This window comes from Vombatus ursinus, unplaced genomic scaffold (genome assembly GCF_900497805.2).
Source record: "Vombatus ursinus unplaced genomic scaffold, bare-nosed wombat genome assembly UNPS02014158.1, whole genome shotgun sequence".
NCBI classification, from domain to species: Eukaryota; Metazoa; Chordata; class Mammalia; order Diprotodontia; family Vombatidae; genus Vombatus; species Vombatus ursinus.
The window spans coordinates 3,322,482-3,343,045 of NW_020953936.1; the positions used below are offsets into that span (position 1 = coordinate 3,322,482).

The following is a 20,564-nucleotide window of genomic DNA, read 5'->3' on the forward strand; positions in this document are numbered from 1 at the left end:
CTGCAGTCTCATGGAAACTTCAGAAAAAACCCCAAATTTATAGGTCATCCCTACTTCTCTCCCTTCACCCCGCCAGCAGACTTCACTGTCAGTCATCCTCTTTAATCACTACTTCTCTCTTTATATTTCCCTCATTACTTATAGACACTTATTTCAGGTCGGATTTCTGATTCTTATATATTGATTCTAATTTTTCAAATGCAATTTGAGGGCCCACTGACTGACACCAAGTACCTCTATTTATGCAACCACTTACAATGTCAAAAAAAAAAAAAGAATTTTGACTTTGAAAAGAAACTTACAACGAGAAAGAAATCTAAGCAAAAGAGCCTGATTTTGGTCCCAATATCCCTAACAGCTAAAAAAAAAAAAAACCACAACGTTTGGGTAAACATCCTTTGTCCTAAGAATGGACAGAGTTGCTGCCTTTAAAAAGGAATTTGGAAAATAGCATGAGAAGAATTTAATCAACGGATACAATTTTTTTGGGGAGAAAACAGAAGTTCTATCTGTCACAATGAAATCAATCATCTACAAATATTTCTCATGTAATGATCCATCTAAAAAAAAAATGACCCATCTTACATAATTCCACATGGCTAGCAGTCTGCTTAAATCCAAAGTATAGAGTATGAGGGGCAGCTAGGTGGTGCAGATTCTCTCGTACACATTATAGTTATACCATGGATGATAAAATAATGCCACTGAGATACTAGAAACCCTCAGCCTCTGCCACATTCATGTAGTCTGGGAGCATAGTTCACAGAAATGAGACAAAGGGGAAAAAGGATTAGAATCTATGCTCCTGTCTACTCTTCTTACTAAAGAATATTTGAGGTATATCCCAAAAGCAGCTCTAGGTAATACAGGAGTTGGAGCATTGTTAAAAATGTGTATAAAAATGATAAGGGAAATAAATAGCTATTGAACAAGACAGTGTCAGAATAACATTTAGATTCCTGGATAACAATTTAAAATAATAGAACAGCATCATGACCAGAGATGGAGTGCCTCTAACAAGGATTAGCCAAAAAAAAAAAAATGTATTTACTTGGATTTTTGTAGATATAACATAAAGGGCTTTAAACTGAAAAAGTGGGAGGCAGAAACTATGTATATCTAACTAGACTATATACCACATAAAGTAGCAGCAATGCAGGAAGGACAGAAGCAGTGATATTCAGACGTTTATAGGAGGCAAGGGACAAGAACAGAGCCAGCAATAAAATCCCTGGCCTCCAGTGCTAATATGCGAATGCAAAAAGTATGGATGCCAAACACCTCCGAGACAACATTAAGACTTGGTGGGATGGGGCAGAGGGCTGCAATATGGCTCTGGAAGGATGGACCTTATGTGAAAGAAAAAATATGGATAATGGGGTGATGGAGTAGGATAGCAATGTCTGTTTAGTCGTTTTTCAGTCATGTCTGATTCTGTGACCCCATTTGGAGTTTTCTTGGCAAAGACACTGGAGTGGTTTACTTGGCCCTTCTCCAGCTCATTTTATACAGATGAGGAAATGGAGGCAAAGAGGGTTAAGTGACTTGCCCAGGGTCACACAGTTATTAAGTGTGTGAGGGAAGATTTGAACTCAGGAAGATGAGTCTTCATGAATCCAGGCCCAGCACTCTGTGCACTATGGTGCCCCCTCACTGCCCCACTGATACTCTAGGTGCTTACTTATCCTTAGTCACAATTTTCTGTCTCCAAAATAAGGGTGGACTATTGAGGGTCCTTTCCATCTCTCAATCTATGATCTCTATGATACTTGAAGGGTTATCATGTGGAAGAAGGATTAAACATGCTCTTTTTGAGCCTAAAGAGCAGAACTAGAAATAATGGTTAGAAGTTAAATAGAGGTAGATTTTAGGGTCAATATAAGGTAAAATTTCTTAACTATTAAAATTATTTAAAAGAGGGCTGTTGGGGAAGATCTAAGTTCAAATCTGGCCTCAGATACTTACTAGCTGTGTGACCCTGGGCAAGTCACTTAACCCCAACTGCCTCAAAAAAAAGAAGGTTATTAACCCTTTTCTGTGTCATGGAACTCTCTGACAATCAGTGAAGTCTGTGGACTACCTTTTCATAACGTCTTTTTTTTTTTTGGCTTTATTCCTGTATTTATTTATTTTAAAAATAAATTAAATTTATTTTTAGTTTTCAACATTCACTTCCATAAGATTTTGAGTAACAAATTTTCTCCCCATCCCAAGATGGCATGCAATTTGATATAGGCTCTACATATACATTCATATTGAACCTATTTTCACATTATTCATGTTGTAAAGAAAAATTAGAATCAATGGGAGAAACCATGAGAAAGAAGAAACAGACAAAAAAAAAAAAAGGAAAGAAGAGAGGAAGCAAATAACATGCTTTGATCTGCATTCAGAGTCCATAATTCTTTTTCTGGATGTGGACAGCATTTTCCTTCATGAGTCCTTTGGAGTTGTCTTGGATTTTTGCATTGCTGAGAAGAGATGAGTCTATCAAAGTCAGTCGTCTCACATTGTGGCTGTTACTGTGTACAACATTCTCCTGGTTCTGCTCCCTTCACTCAGCATCAGTTCATATAGGTTTTTCTGAAGTCTGCCTGCTCATCTTTTCTTATAGCACAATATAGTATTACATTACATTCACATACCACAACTTGCTCAGCCATTCCCCCATTGATGGGCATCCCCTCAATTTCTAATTCTTTGCCACCACAGAAAGAGCTGCTAGAAATATTTTTGTACATGTGGGTCTTTTTCCCTAAAGTCTTTTTTTTTTAAATAATCAAAGGAAAGGTATAAGCGTGTGTGTGTGTGTGTATGTGTGTGTGTGGGGCACTGTGCTAAGTGCTTTTTACAACTAATTATCTCATTTGATCACTTGAAGGAAATGTTGAGATTTCAGCTGGAGAACAGTGAAACTGAGATACCATTTTTCCCCCATTCTGGTTCAGAGACCCCCTCATATCAACCCAAGGCGCCCTTCTGTGGATCTCATGTGAAGAATCCCTGATGTAATGGGATGCTTCATCAGGTGGCAGGTTCTCCCTCCCTCAAAGTCTTCAGGCAAAGACTGGAGGACCATCTGTCTAGTACGTTATAGATTGGTGGTTCTCAAACATTCTAGTCTTAGGACTTCACACTCTGAAAAATTAGAGGACCTCAATGAGCTTTTGTTTATGTGGATTATATTATTAATATTGATCATATTAAAAACGAAAACTGCTAAATTTTTAAATAATTATTGGCTTATTTTAAAATAACAATAATGAAAATTCCATTAACATCAATAACATGCTAATGAAAAATAACTACATTTTCCAAAATTCAAAAAGAATTCACGAGAAGAGTGACATTGTTTTAGATAGTTTTGAAAATCTCCTTAACGTCTGGCTTAATAGAAAACAGCTAGATTCTCACACCTGCTTTTGAATTCAATCAGTTGGGAAATGTTGTTTTGGTTGAAGTACAGCAAGAAAATCCAGCCTCACACAGACATGTAGTTGGAAAAGGGAATATCTCAGGCAAATGATATCTTAGTATTATTACAAAAAGAGTTTTGACTTTGTGGACCCTCTGAAACAGTCTTGGGGACCTTCAGGGGTCCATGGACCAATGCTTTGAGAAGCTACTGTTGTAGAGTACACATTTTCCAAAAGGATTCCTTTTCAGATACAGGTCAGACTGGGTGGCCTTTGAGGTCTCTTACAACTCTGAAATTCTACGGCAGCCCTTACAGTACTACCCTTATCTACAATAATCCTTTCTACCACTTTGCTAATCCTCAACCTGGAATGTAATTCCCATTCCTATCCACCAATTCAAGTCCCACACACACATTTTTTAAATATTTCCTCCATGAAGCCTTCCTTGATATCTTTCCCTTCTCTGAGTTCCCCAACAATTAGGTTTTCTTTTGAACACATCATTTATCATTGCTTATACACTATCTTTTATTATTCTCCACTTTATCTCCCTGGCTAGTTCATTAGGTTCCTCCAGTGACTGTCACATTTAATTATCCTGTGGCACTGACACTTAGCATAATACTAGGTGGCCAGCAAATGCTTAATTAATAAATATTTGATTCTGGGCTTTTAAGTGTATGAGGAAAAGTGCAACATCCAGAATTGCTGGGTCAGCACAAAAGCGGCACACTTGTGGATCTTTGTTCCACAGAGGCCTGAGAGTAAATGTGTAGGGTTTTTGCCGCCCCCTCCCCCCTGGTCTTATAATAAAGGCTGGATGCTTTTTGTTCCTTCCTTGTCATCATGTTATTCATCAGAAATGAGAACTTTTAACACAGTTCGCATGAATAAAACCAGAAGCAGTTAAAAAAAAAAGGTCTTTACATAGTTGAGAGAGAGATCTATTTAAATAAATGACAGGAGCACAGAATTTCTTTTAGTGGCTGCTACTGCTGTCCTTGCTTATTAATCCAGGATTTGAACTGTAAGTAACTTACAGTTATGAGGGGGACATAAAGATCCAGCAGAATTGTTTTACTCAGCTCTGCTAGTTACCGCATATTTCTGAATTAAACATTGCATTAACTTGACTTGCATGTAAGCAAAAGAGAAACAATAAAAGGTAGTTCTGAATCAGAAAAGTCATGCTTTTCCTTATGTTTTCTCTGGTTTATTTTTAATGGCACTATCTCAAGGCAGGAAGGACAATATAAATCCTCCACCTGCCCATGGGTCAATAACCAATAATACAATGATAGCAATCACCATTGGCCTACTTTACATATAGCTTTCGATTCATTTAATCTATAGAAAAAGGGTATGTTCTGAAGATAATTTCAGGGTCATCAAGGGGGACAGAAGCTGTTAACAGTCTTTCATGGATCAGGTATAAAAATACCTGCCAATATTTTAAAAAGAAAACTCAATGAACTAAACCTGACTGACATAATCTAGAAAGCAGAACAGCCAACTGAATATACTTTATCAGAAGTCTCACTACCAAGAAATCTCCATCTCGGCTCTTCTGCCAACCAGATCTGATGCAGACAGGTAGGGACAAGCTAAAAATAGTCACTGTATTGCAGCTGGAAAAGAAATCACAGCTTCCCTCAGTTGCTGATGCAGGATAGGAGAGTTAAAAGTTTGAGTGTGTAAGAGAGAAAATGTGTTTGCATGTGTGAGAGGGAGTGAGAAAAAGAGAGAAGTGAGAGAGAAGAGAGGAGAGGTGAGAGAGAGAGGAGAGGAGAGAAAGAGAAGAGGGAGAGGAATCTGGGAATCACGTGCATTAAGATGATAACCATGGAAGCTAATGAGATCACCCACCGAGATTATATATGGAGAAAAAAAAAGAGGGTCTGGAACAGAGCCTTGAGGGAAACCTATGGAAGAGGAATCATCAAACGAGACTGAGAAGGAGTGGTCAGACAGGTAGGAGGAGAACCAGGAGAAAACAACGTTATGAAAAACCTTGAGAGAGAGAGTAAGCAGGATGAGACAATCCAAGGTAACAAGAAGGAAGGATACCAGGATATGCCTTGTTCCCCACATCTTCACATAATCTCTCTGCTGATCACTCCCAATCCCAAGAATGAGGCCCCCAGGCATTGCCCATAATTGTCATCATGTCCTGCACCTGTGTACATCATAAATGGTCCCTTCCCTCCATGAGGAGGGAGCAGGCAACAAGGGAGAGGAAAGGACAGACTTGGCCATTTTGGCATGACTAACTTACCACTAGGTATAGCGCCGGCTTCCTAGACCATAAACCCAAGTCTCCTAACCCTCCTTTCAAATTCCCGGCCAGCACTCACTTTGACAACCACAAGTTTTTAACCAATTTCACACGACAAACGGTGCCAAGTAACTGGAGCTACAATAGGGGCTGGTTCTATAATTCTGGAGAGTCTAAATCCTGATCATCCCAGGAAATAACAGCTTCCGTGGCTATGAGGGTCCTGAAGCTAAGCCTCAGTTGTTGCTGTTTGGTCATTTCAGTCATGTCCAACCTTGTGTGGTCCCATCTGGGGTTTTATTGACAGACATACCGAAGTAGTTTTCCAGATCATTTTACAGATGAGGAAACTGAGGCAAACAGGGTTAAAGTGACAGCGAGTAATTGAGGCCAGATTTGAACTGAGGGAGATGAATTCTCCTGACTCCTGGCCTGGCTGGAGTCACTCTCCACTGAGCCACCCAGCTGCCCCCAATATGGCTCCTTAACATCCTCCTCTCCAAAAGAAAGGACCAGTGAAGCAGGGTTTCTCTACTCCATGAAAGGGTGGATGGATCCTGAGATGAGGAACTTGTATTATATATAATTTTTTTTAACCTTCTGTACTTAACTCAACACTTTCAGGATTTGGTACGGACAATCTCTCCATGGACACAAATTACAGATCTTCATTGATGCAGTCGGTAGTTTCAGGAGTTGCTGCTTTGGCCAAAAACAACTCCTCACCTGCTGGCCGACCCTCCGGTGATGGTGCTTCCCTTCCCTTAGCTAGCTAGGCTGGTTCTCAGACATACAATTCATCACTGGGCACATATTCAAAGTATTTTCAGTCTGGGAGGACCTGTCAGAGCTTGTGCCCCACTGGCAGAGGCTTGGAGAGCTTGGCATCACCCACCTCACTGGGATAGGCCTTTAGCTCTGGACTTTTGGGGAAGCTTTATCTAGCATAAAATAAAGGTATCTAACAGTTTCAGTGGTGGTGTCACGTACAGACAGTCAGCATTAAAGTTAGGAAAGTCACAGGATCTTAGATTTAGAGCTGGAAGGGAGCTTAGAGGTCAAGTCTTAATCCCCTTATGTTACCAATGAGAAAACCAAGGCTTGGACAGATGAGTGATTTTCTCGGGGTAAAACACTATGGTTAAGTATATAAAGGTAGAATTTGAATTTGGGCCTTCCTGGCCCAACCCTTCCTGGGTTCAGATTCTGCCTCTGACACATACTAGCTATGTGAACTTAGGCGGGTCACTTACACTCCCACTGACCAAAGGAACTCTAAGTTTCTAAGTTAACACATAAATTCCCAATTTATATCCACAGAGATTTACATTAGGAGTTCCCCACACCAAGAGGTCCAAACAAAGAAAAAAGTATTTAAAACAAATTTTTTACATTCCTCTAAAGAGCATCATTAGCTTTCAGTTATCTGATGAGAAACAAAAGTAAACTTTCCTTAAATATTAAAAGACTGTCTGGGAGGCTCCCAGCTATTGCTCAGTTCTAATCCCACACTTCTCAATACATATTCACCTTTGCCCAATTACTCCTCAAAGAAGTTGGTTTTCAAAGGGTAAAATTAAAATCAGGAGGATGGAAATCAGTATTCTCAAAAAGATTTCTGAATAAAAATCTGATTTTTGTGAGTCAATCTCTCCCTTCCACAGCACTTCATTAAAAAAATTCAACTCTTTGTTAGGTGACATCACAACTGGTTACTGCAGAAGTCATAAAATTAGTTTCTATAAAAATAAACTTATTTCATTATCAATACTTTGGATAAAACAACATGCCACGTAAAAGAAAAAAAGCATTCCAGAATAGTATTCCAAGAAATAGAGTATCCAAAGGAAGCCTTCAAAGTCATAGAAATTTGAAGAAAAAAAAAAAAAGGCACACAGAGAGACCTGGGCACACACCAAAAACAAGAGAAATCAAGAAACAATTTTTTTTGGTGCCTTAGAAACACATTATAGTTTCCTAAATCTCTACCAAATTACTTCAATGTGTTCTGCTAACATTTAAATAACACCCCCCCCCCCCATTATTGGAAAACATCAGTAAGTGGGAAAACCTTCTGAGTTGCTTACTAAAACCTTTTCTCCTTCCCCCTCTTTTCTCTGACCCAAGTCCTTCTCTGGAAACTCAGTTTTTTTTTCCTCCAGAACACACTCACAGTTGAAGATGGGCCATCACTGACTTCACTCAGAAGAAGCCAAATCAAATAGTCTCATCTGAAACGTGCTACCTGCTCGAAATCTTGCACATGCACATATACACACCCACCAACTCATCCACTTCTACCCTGCAGCTTGAGGTCTGATTTCTTCATCTGCAGGTCGCTGGCCATTCGTACCTGTCATGATCCTCTGGGCTTCGTAGGGCTCCATGTAGCCAGTGCTTTCCCCCTTTCCTGCTTTATTCTTCAGCTCGCTCTTGGCATCAAAGGGATCTGAGTAATCGTCTGCAATGATAACCTGAAATGAGAAAAATTTCACTCATGTTATTGCTACTGTTTATCTATTTGAAAACCAAAGGTTGGGCCCCAAAGCATCAGTTAGTAGAGTGCCAAAAAATTAAATAAAGCAAGAGAGTCCCCAGAAGTACGTTTCCTAGTGGTTCTAGAACACACTTTCCTTACTGGACCACAGAGAGCCCCAAAATGCACAAATTCTTCCCTGAAGATAATTATTGTACAATATTCTTTTATCTCTCCTCCCCTTCCAATCTGGAATGCAATTATCTCTTGGGTTAGCAGAAAGCAATTTAGTGAGATCACTGTACTTTGAAAGAGGTGTTAGCAAAGAAGTAGAAACAATGGGTACCCACTAAAAACTAGAGGGTGGCTCAAAATAGTGTATTAGTGTTAGGGAAAATTATTATGCAATAAGAAATGACAAATATAAGGACTTCAGAGAAGCATGGGAAGATATGTATGAAGTGATATAGAGTAAACTAAGAGCAGTTCAAAGAACCCCAATACACTTTAATGACACGAATGACAATATCATTAAAAGGAAGTCAAATTCTGTCACCACCACTCATTCGCCTTCTCCTCCCAACAGCTTTCATTTCTCAACAGATGATGAAACAAGGATCACTGGCCTGTGGACCAGTTCTCATGAAAAGCAATCTCAGATTGGAATCAGGGGACCTGGAATTTAAATCTTGGCTCTCCTACTTATTTCTTGTGTGACCTCAGACAAATTACTTAATGTTCCTGGACTTTAGTTTTCCTCCTCTGTAAAGTTTGGGAGTTGGTTTAAATGACTTTTGGGATATCCCCAATGAGAAAACAGGAATGGGTCAGATGACAGACAATGAAACATCTCTCTATTCTCACCACAGAGGCAGGTGACTACTGGGACAGAAAATTTTATACACCATTGGATTCTTTGTACTTCTTTCTCCAGTGCCTGGAATATAATAGGTGCTTGTTGGTTGATTAACACTGTTGATTGATTAAGTTATTGAGTTCAGATTTGACCTCAAGACACTTACTAGCTGTGTGACCCTGGACAAGTCACTTAACTCTGATTACCTCAAAAAAAAAAAAAAAGAAAGATTTATCAAGTTTACCAACTGTCCTGCCTTTTCATATTCTCAAGAGCATATTTAAATACACATTCATCTACACAGTACACACATATAGAGACAATCACTACCGATGAAGTCCTGTAATATTTTTGGAATAAGGCTGCTGTAGTCTCTAAACTGGAGGGTGGCCCCCTCTCACCCAACACACAGCTTTAAGTATCATGTTTACCATGATACCAATGTATATCATTGAGCCAATAGCATCAATAAGAAAAGAAACAAACTTTCTTACAACTCTGACCCTTTCTGTCTCACCTCCCTCAGAACTCTTTCTATCTTTGAAGGAAGATGACAAGAGCCAAATTAGAAAGCAATGGGAAAACAATGGTTACTTGAGGTCCTGAGGGCTGCCACCAACCATGAGCACTCAGGAAGGTCTGCTAAGATTCCACTTGAACAGTAAAAGCTCCTGCTGACAGAAACTTTACTGCCAGTGTTCCCCTTCGCTAATTAAAGGGCACCCTTCTCTCTGGACCCCGGGCCAGGTTTTCATCACATTCTTCTTGCAGTATAACCTCTAGTTACACAGGATAGGAAACCAGCATTCTCACCCTTACACCTGTAAGACATGAGATTCACATCTGGAGCTTAAAGCTTAGATTAAGATCTAGAAAAGTTCATTTCTCTAAAATTTAGGGCAAGATGGGTTTTTTCCCCCCTTAGTTGTAAGAGAAATCTATTAACCCTTCAGTTATAGGGTCACCTTCTGTTACTGAAAAATAGGGTTTAAAAGCTGACATCCTCTTGACCCACATTCAATTCAGTAAGTGTTTGTCCAGTGCTTATACTATACAATAATAGAGGCAGTACGGGATAGAGGAGAGAGGGAAGGTCTAATAGACCTGAAGAAATAGATTTAAATCTTAACTACGACCCTGGGCAAGTCATTTACTGACTCAGGATTCCAAACAATTCTCCAATGAATGAATGAAACACATGAAAAATCATTTATTAAGTGGTTACTATGTGCAAAGACTATAAATTACAGAGGAGTTGCCAATCTGCACTAATGGAAGGAGTTTCCACAGTGGAAATTTTCAAGATCAATTTGGGGTAGAGGCTGAAAAATGTGGAAGTCACTGTGCATACAAAGAAAAACATTTCCTGTCCTTGTGGAATTTACCTTCTTGGGAGGAGGGGAAAGGGGAATACAACACTAAACAGGTAATATAATTTAGGGAAAGAGAGGGAAGGAAGGAGGGGGAGAGGGAGGAAGAGGAAGGGAAAAAGGGAGAGGAAGTAACAGGGAGAGAAGGAGAGAGGAGATAGGGAGAGGGAGAGGGAAGGAAGAGAGAGGGAGGGGAAGAAAGTGAGGGGGAAAAGAGAAGGACAGAAGAAGAGGGAAGGAGAGAGGAGGGGAGAGATAGGGAGGGAGGAAAGAGAGGGAGAGGGAAAAAGAGGGAGAGGGAAAGGGAGAGGGAGGGAAGCAAAGAGAGAGAGAAAGACAGAGACAGAGAGAGACAGAGAGAGAGATAACTAAGAACTAGGGAGATAAGGAAAGGTTCCCTGTAAGAGGTGGCACCTAAGCTAAGCCCTGAAGGTAGTTTGGGGATTTGTAAATGGACAAGGGTGAAGAGAGGTTGGGAAAAAGGATCCTTTGTTTTACTTAACCACTGCAATGAATGGCTTGTTATTGCAGCTTTCCTAGTGAACTCCATGACAAAGACCACAGGTTGTCTGCCAGTAATGTATGCAGGCGCTGTAATCAGCAGTCCTGTCAGAGGGTGTCAGCGCTGGGTGCACTTCACACAAAGACAACAATGTGCATCAGGCAGCAGCAATTTCTCCTCAGAACAAGAGCAGGTTTCTCAGTAAAAGCCCCAGAGCTAAAACACCATCCATTTACTTTCCTGATGCCGCCTTGTCAAGAACTGATGGATAGCATCTCGGGCTCCCTGCTATGCTCCGATTCCAGATGCTGACATCGTAATAGTCTCCTTTCTTTAAAATAACAGCACTAAAATGACATGAAACAGCAAAGGAGTCTAATGTGGATAATGTCTTTTATTTGATATTTCTACTTTGCCATTTGCAGAAAACATTAGGGGGAAAATTATACACATGAACTGCTGTCAAACAGGATAATATCAGATGCTGATTTGGTTTAAATACAATGGTAACATCTTTCAAAGTTCAAGAGACCAGAAGGCAGAATGAATAAAATAACAAACTTTCTCTCTGAGATTTGATCTCATTTCTCGTCTTGATCTTCCTTTCTGTCTGTTTCATACATACAACAGTATCTTCAAGTCAAGTTAACAAGCATTTATTAAGTGCCTACTATATGCTAGGCACTGTGCTGAGGATACAAAGAAAGAAAAAAAAGCTCCCGGCCCTCAAGGAGTTCACAGTTTAAAAGAGAAGATAATGTGCAAACAGTTGCATATAAAGAAAAAATATATGGGATAAACTATAGATAGGCATGAAGATTAATAAAGAGGACAGTAAAGGCTTCTTGTCAAAGGGGCGGACTTTAGCTGAATCTTGAAGGAAGTCAGGGAATCTGGGAAATAGAGATGTGGAGGGAGAATGCGGAAAGCGGACAAGTATTTTTTAAAGGGAAAAAAAGATGTCATTTATCAGGACAGCATTTGGAAAGCCAGAGAGGAAAATTTTGGTTGTATTCAGTCAAAACCAATATATCTGCTAAAATATGAAGTGCTGCATAATTTGAAAACACTGAAGCTTGCAGAGTATAAATTTAAGCCTTTGTTCATTTCCCTCCCCCCTTACAAGAGACCCAGGAGACAGGTTATATAATATGTTCAACCTGTGTCTCCTAATTAGAATTTGATCTATAGAACAGACCTGTCATAGAGCCTCTAGCTGCCTCTGGTCCTGATTTCACTTTAAATAAGAATTTACAAATTTGTAGGCTCTATAAAGCCGTTGGACTTCACTGACACATGGTTTCACATACACCTGCTGACATTTGCAAATCCTTTCATTTAAAAAAAAAGAGTTTGGATTTTTTTTTAATAGTTAAGAGCTCCTAAAAATAGATTTAAATGAGTTTGTTTCTGAACTTTTAATTGGCACATTATAGCAAGAATGATCTTAAAAACTCACCAGATACTAAATTAAATTTTATTTTAGCTGCTTTTTAAAAGAATAGCTTCCTGGGTGTAGGTTTAAAATGTAATCAGCAGCTTGAAAAGCTTAGTAAAAGCTGAGGTAAGTAAGCTTTCTACTTACTTGGGCTAGGTACCATTTCCAAGGTGTTGCACATACCAATAAATGACAAGTGCAAACTGATCACTGTCCAGTTTTGTTTGTGGTGATGTTTGGTGGTAGGAGCCTTATTTACATGAGGCTGGTAAGTGGCTATGGATCCTTTTCTTCCAAATGATAGAAAAATCACACTATTGCCTCACGATGTCAGCTTTGGTTCCCACCATGCTTTGTTTTAAATCCTCTAGATTAGTTGTATAGAATAAACTGAATCTCCAAAGTCAATCAAGGAACTTGACCAACAGAAAGCCAGAAATTCTTTTCTCCACTTTTTAACAAATGAAAGGTATTGGTGGTAAAATGCCTGTAATCCCTGTCACCAATGCTGAGGGAGTGGATTACGTGAACTCAAGTTTTGAACTGCGCTGGTCAAAAGTCCACTGGGTGTCAGAGATAGGTTTGGCACCAATATGGTAAGCACCCTGGAGTGGATACCTGATTGCTTCAGAAGGACAAGAAAAATGGAGCAGAGCAGATCAATGCTTTTGTGCTGTAGGTATGCGAACTGGGTTAGTGAGTGTGCTGCACTTCCAGCCCTGGTGAGACAGTCTCAAAAAACAACAATTCTCTGCTCAAAAGCCAAAGACCAAAACCAAAACCAGAAGGAGAAGGCACACAAAAGTTACCTTTCCAAAGAACACCAAGAGGACTAGCTTTACTAACACTTTTACAAGCAAAATATTTCCTGCTGGGAAGGTGGGACATTCTAATCAAAGTCACTTCTATTTTAAGAGCACAGACATTCATTAAGCTTATCTCTTTACCATCTGATTTAGATTAAGAATATCTGCCTCTTTGCTTCTCTAAAAATGGCAATTAAATTCTTTCATCTCCGAACAGTGTTTATCAATCTCCACATTTCACCTCTTATTAAGTATGACTGGCTAAGTATGATCATAGTTCAGATGAGTAGGGGATGGAGATGTGAAGAGCAGAATGCAGTTAATGCACATTAGTGGGAGAGCCTGAAGGTAATTTTGTGTGTGGGGAATAGTGGTGGTGGTGGAAGTATTGTGGATAGTGAGGGAGGAAGCTGATTAGCAAGGCCAGAAAAAAGAAAACAGAAAGATAAAGACAAGTATATTGAGAATTAATTTTATTTTATTTTTAAAGGGAAGCCCCTTTTAAGGAACAGAGGAATCAGTCACCAAAATGGCGTGACAGGAGGAGGACAAGGAAGGTCCCCCAGCCCAGTTATATCCTCTACTTAATCTGACACAATGTTTTCAGTCCTAGCATCAGGAATTCATTTCTCCAGATTAAGATTTTCCCAATTCCCCTCCACTAGTAACACCCTATTGTAAAAGAGTTTATTAGATTTGGCTTTCTAGTTGAAAGAAAAGCACTGAACAAAGGCTGGACAGAGATGAAGGGGGAAATAATTTTTAGTGTAAGTGGGACTTCAACCTAAGACTGACCTAGAAGGGATGCTGTAATGCAAGGGTTTATCATTTTTTTGTGTGTCATAGATCCTCTGGGCACGTGAAGATTTTTTTTTTCTCAGAATGTTTTTAAATGCATGAAATACATAGTATTATAAAGGAAACTATGTTGAAATACAGTTATTAAAAAAATGTAAGTGCACAAACCCAAGAATTAAGAACCTATGTCATATTGGCATGCTTTGAGCTGCCAAGGGGGTACAACAGAGACCACTGGGTGCCTTAATGGAAGGGAAGCCAAGAAAAGGCTAGTGGCATAGATAAAAGCTATGAGGGAATGTCTCTTACACTCAACACTTATATTCTTTTCTATGTCTGGGACTTGAGTAGTATTTCTATACAAAGGACCAATGTAGAGTTCATATTTGATCCTATTCTGACCATGGCCCACCACTATGTTGTTAGGCCTTGGTAGATAAAAGTTAATAAAAGTAATGCTGTTTTTGTCCTCAGTTGTGTTATAATCAATCCCACTTAGCTTCACACACTTATTTGTAGCTTACTGCAAATATTGAATTGCCTTTAATGTTTTATACATATTATCACAGACTGAAGGAATAAGAAAAAAAAAAGCATTTATTAGTCTCTTACTATGTGCCAGTTACTGCACTAAGTGCTGGAGATATAAATAAAGCAAGTAAATACAAATACAAATACAAATATGGGCTGCTAGGTGGTGCAGTACATAGAGAACAGGGCCTGGAGTCAAGAAGACTCATTTTCCTGAGTTCAAATATGGCCTAAGACACATAGTACCTGTGTGACCTTGGGCTAGTCACTTAGCCCTGTTTGCCTAGGTTTCCTCATCTGTAAAAAATGAGCTGGAGAAGGAAATGGCAAACCACTCTAGCATCTTTGCCAAGAAAACTCCAAAAGGGGTCGTGAATACTCAGACAAGACTGAAAAACAACTGAACGACATCAACAAAAACCTACAAATACAACATAAGTTCTTTCCATGAATGTAAAACATCTTCTAAGTCCTTTATATGAATGTCAATATCAACTTGTAACTTTGCTTCTTGCTCATATTAAATGGAAATGACTATACTCACTTATTCAAGACACATTTACTTGGCACCTACTATGATTAAAGTCATAGAAACTCAAGAGTGTATGGGAATTTCAGAGGCCATCATCCAGACCACTGGTCAAGCATGAATTCCTTTTAGAGTATCCCTTGACAAGCTGTTGCCCAGCCTCTACAAAGACACCTCCAATGATGGAGAATTCCTACTTCAAATACTGTACTAGGTGAATAATTGCAAGCCAAATATACTAGGCAATATCTTTCAGAATAAGATTTCAAAGCTGGAAAGGTCCCCAAGAGTTCTTCATATGCTTATTGTTTTTACCCTTGTTTATTGTTCGTCATAAATAGACAGTACTAAGTTCATTTACACAACAAGCATTTAGTGAGTGGGTACTATACTCATAAGAATCTCAAAGTTTGAACAAACCTTAGAGGTCACCTAAAGGCTGCTGTGGTCATTATAAATGACTTAAGTATTACAAGGCATTTTTATGTATTTTTTAGTCACAGAGCTGGATCAATAAGATCATGTGTCAGGAAATTAAACATCTTTCAGAGTTGAAAAGAAAGCTTCCTCAATAACTTCTTTTTCATCCAAGATCTAGGATGTCATCTCCCAAAAGTTCATTACTTTCATATATTACTCGGCATTGCTCCCCAGTGATTTTTCAGCTATGGCGCTCACTTCTGAGTGTGAAGCAAGACAGAAGTGTTACTTCATTCTCCTTCATGTCATTCTGCATTCCTCCTACCTTCCCAGCTCAGGAAGTGTAGATGACCCAATAGGTTCCCCCCCCATCTCTAAAATTTAAGACACTAATGTAATGGCATCATCCTGTGTAACCCTGAGGACCAGATCCAAGATTGTGCAATATGGTGATCATGGAGATGTAGGGAACTCACACTAGTGAACTAGCAATGGGTGTTGGCCATTTAAAGGACAGACAGCAGGGTCTCACACAGAAGAATGTAGGGTTTGGATGTTGGGTTTTGCTGGTTTCCTGCTATATTCTTCATGGGAATACCTATCATGGCCCCACAACATTACTCTGTCAGGTTTCCAAATATATCTTGGCACTGGCTTCACAGAAAAGCTTTTCCTTTTTGCAATCACCCCAAGTTGGCAAAAGTTAATTAGGCTACGAGGAGGAGTCTTCACCCACAAAGCACTCCAGATGCAGAACAGAGGGGACTTCTGTAGAAATTACGATCTCTTGATAGAGAGGAAGTGATGAGAGAAGATAAAGAGTCCACAGCTTACAGAAAGCTACCTGGCAGGTTCACACACGTTTAAATGACTGCACCTACATGACTAGCATCTGAACTGTCCAGAAGAAACAGCTGCTTTCTGGAGCTTCAAGCCTTGTGGCAGTTGCTACCACAAAATACACTGAATGTAGTAAAAATCCAGGAGTCTATTTTAATGCTGAGACAAACCATTTGCTACTCAGTTTATCTACTGGTCTTTTTTTAAAAGCAACCACAACTGGGCAATTACAGTATTTTTGTCTTTTGATTTAATTGGTACATTGCCACATTAACTTGATTATATGGTCATTTAAATTACATATATTTATTAAATTAATATCACATGCTAAAAATACAATGCAATAATACCTGACTAGACATATAATATAGCTTTTTGTCTGGGTTTTTAAGTCAATAAAATTGTTTTGGCCTTGCAATCTGGAAGGCAAATTTTTAAAACTTTTTTAATTAAAAAATCTATATAATCACTGTAATATCTATATAAATATATATAAATATAAAATCTATATAAAAAAGAAAAGAAAAACAAAACTCTTTAAACACATGCACAGTCATATTCCCACACTGGTTGTGTCCAAACAATATATGCCTCATTCTGCACCTTGAGTCCATCACCTTTCTCCCAGGAGGTGGGTAACATGCTTTACTGGAGGTCCCCTAGAATCATGGTGTGTCAATACATTGATCAGAGTATTAGTGCATAAAAGTCTTCCCAGGTTTTTCTGAAATCATCCTTTTCATTATTTCTTACAGCACAATAGAACTCTGTTAAATCCACATACTCTTAATTTTTTTAGTCATTTCCCAACTGATGGATGTTACTATAGTTTCCTTTACAAAAGGAAACTTTTGTTTACAATTACAAAAAAAGCTGCTACATTTGTATGTATAGGCCTTGCCCCTCTTTCTTTAACTCTTTGGGGTAATGACAGTAGTAGTAGTGCTGGGTCAAAGAGTACAAAACAAGAATCTTTTATCTTTACAGATTTTTTGACATCTTGCCCCAGTTGCCTTCTCATCTTGGAAAATCCCTCTGCCATTGCCGTGTTCTCCCTGGGGCTTCCATTTTGTGCAGGGTGCTCAGGCCCTCTGCTATGCCAGCCCCTTTCTTCCACTGCTGAGTTCCTTCTGGGTCTTTCTAGTTGAACTAGGGCTCAAGTGAGCCAAGCTTCATTCCTCTCCTGACTCTGCTTTTGACTTTGCAAACTTCAATGCCATGCCCCTGTACTGGAACCTCCTCCACCTCCAGCAGTTTCCTTTCATGTATTGTTTTCTTGTATTAGAATATAAGGTGCTCATAGATAGGGACTGTCTTTTTGCTTATATTTTTATCTCCAAAGCTCAGCACAGTACATAGCACATAGAAAGTGTTTAATACAATGCTGCTGGCCTTTAAGTATAAAACACACAATGGCACAGCAGGCAGAACACTGGACTAGAGGAATAGGAATCCCTCCTGTAGACCTTTACTAAATGGGTGACCCCGGGGGAGGCTTCTGGCCTCTTAAAGAGTCAGTTTCCTTATCAGTTAAAAAAAAAAAAGCAAATAGCAATACCTGTAGTATATAATTCACAAAGGTTTTGTGAGGTTCAAATGTTATATATTATATATGTTATAAAGTGATCTGGCAAACTTTAAAACATTGTACAAATGCTAGTAATTATTTAAAAGCGAGGCTGCTCCCCAATCACCTTAAGCTTATTTAAAAGAAATCATCTCCATTTATGGTAGAAAATATTCTATCAAGGCATATGAACTTTTAGGATTCTCTTTCTGAAACTCAGGAGAGCTAGAATGGACTTCATATGGGCTAAAACGGGCTCCAATAATGCAGGTTCTGTGGGGATGCTGGTCCTAGTTCATTTACTTAGTTATTAGGCTATCTCTGTTTAAAGGATCCCTAAAACCAACCACTTCTTCAGTGTTTTAATGATCTGTCATTTTGAAGGTGGGGATACCATAAGCACAGGTCACAGCCTCTCTATAACTTAGTACATGGTCTTGAAAAGTTGCTATCATCAAAAATAAACCTGGAGAGGAGCTTCTCTGAGCTTAGCTAGGCTGGTGCAATAAGACTACAGACATAAAATCCACCACATTATTACACTTTATGTACACTACATTCCAGCCAAACTGGCTGACTTGCTGTTCCCTGCACATGATTTTTCATCTCCTGCTTCTGCCTTTGTCCAGGCTGTCCCCCCTGGCTGGAATGCTCTCCCAACTCACTTCAGCCTCTTGGAATCTCAAGCTTCCTAGAAGACTCAGCTCAAGTACCTTTCTTGATGTTGCCTGTTGTTAGAAATGCCTTCTCTGCCAAGTAAATACTTGCTATTTATTTTAAATGTATGCTGCATTGACTTATCTTGTACATGTTGTCTCCCCCATGAGAATTTAAGATAGCTGAGGGCAGGGATTGTGTCATTTTTATCTTGTCTCCATAGCACCTAGCATAATGTCTTGAACATAATAGCTGCTGAATAAATGCTGGTTGAATTGAACTGAACATAAGACTCATATTCTAAGGCTTCCTAGCTTATGATCCCATTGGTATTCTTTTCAAGAGCTAAGGGTCATCACAATGCTACAATGAGGCACTTTGATAGAATCTTCTTGGGGCCCCAATCAGTTTAGTATTTATTGAGCATCTAAGTAAGTGTGATCATGATAATAGATAAAAAGGATTTCACAAGTTCTTAAGAGTTTAATCCTGTTCCTAAGGAGACTGATTAAAAATATCGAACTGAGAAGACTGAAGAGAGCCAGTCTTGCTTCCTGACAACAAAAAGAAATAAGAAAGAAAAGAGAATGGGATGTCCAAATAAGAACTTTTGTAGCAAATCTTCATAGTTGTATTCCTGCATTGGTCATGTTCAAATATGACTCATTCTGCACCATGAGCCTATCTCCTTTCTCTAAGGAAGTGAGTAGCATGTTTTATTGGAGGTCCCCTAGATCTCTGATATTAAGAAACCAGCCAAAATAAAAAATGAATGAAACAAAGAAGTATCAATAGAAAAATTATTGTAGCACAATTGAATCACATATAGTCAGATGGGTACATAACAAAGAAATTAAATGAGGAAATGTAATGTTAAGAAAGAACATGATACAAAAAGTGAGCAAGAAAAAGGTAGGAAATTAAAAGAGGAAATTAAGCAAAAATTAAGAGAACAGTAAAGAAAATGGCCAAATGGAGAATCCAAAAGAAAACTTCAAGAAAAAAAAAGCACAGAAATAGCAAACAATAGACTTAGTACAGTGGAAAACTAATTTCACACAATGTAGACCAGCTGGAAATACAGGCTCAGAAAAGAAAATCATTCAATTATTCAGGCTACAGGAACAGAGACTCAACTGATAGACCTGGAGGATAGATCATGACAACAACAGCCTCAGGGATTATTAACATCCCAGGGAATTTAGGAAAAAAAAAAAGAATCTGGACTCTACTCTATATTATGACCAAGAAAATTTCTCAGAATTAGTGAAAACAATTGGTGAAATACAAACAGGAAAATCTTTCTCTTCCTCTCTCTTTTCTTCTCTTTCCCTCCCTCCCTCTGTTTAGGTGTGTATGTTTGTGCACATACATATACATTATGAGAGAGAGAGAAAAGCCCACAAGGAAGAACCCAAAAGGTAACTAACTTATACATCACATAGTTCAACGCCAAAGTTACAAATATAAGGGGAAAATCTTGCACAAACTTCCAGGAACAATAAATTAATAATTTACAATAGGAATACAATCAGGATTACTGCAGATCTTTCTAAGGAAGACAAGAAAGGATTGCAGAAATTGGAATATAACACTTACAAAGTTAAGAACATGGCCCATGACCCCAAGATTGTCTATCAAGACCAGGTGTCTTTAATCTTTCTTATGTCATGGACTCTTTTGGCAATCTGGTGAAAGTCCTTCTCAGCATAATTTTTTAAATGAATAAAATACATTGGATAACAAAGGAAACAGACTCTATTGAAATAGTTATAATAATTTTTTTCAGTTCATGGGCCTCAGGTTAACGACCTCTGATCTAGAAAAAGAATGCTTTATAAAGATAAGGAGGTGGGTATTTTTAGAAGCAAACACACTCAGAAAAGTTTAGTGAGAAATATTTCTATTTCATGGACATCCTCCTATAGCAAACATGTCTCTCAGTCAAAAAGATAAGTATTTAAAATAACCAAGACAAAATAGTTGCTGACAATGTGAGAGTTTTCATGTACTGTATTATCCAAATCACTAAAGGTAATCATGGAAGGCTGGTTCAGAGAAGGGAGTGGGGGGAGAAGAG

At 38.7% G+C, this 20,564-nt stretch overlaps 1 protein-coding gene across 1 annotated transcript in view; it reads right to left on the reverse strand.

Moving 5' to 3' along the window:
- Positions 1-20,564, reverse strand: part of SHB (SH2 domain containing adaptor protein B) — a 348,548-nt gene that overhangs the window by 227,828 nt on the left and 100,156 nt on the right. Inside the window, exon 2 of the mRNA XM_027858991.1 lies at positions 8,048-8,168. Coding sequence (XP_027714792.1) covers positions 8,048-8,168 — 121 coding nt within the window. The remainder of the gene's footprint in view (positions 1-8,047; positions 8,169-20,564) is intronic.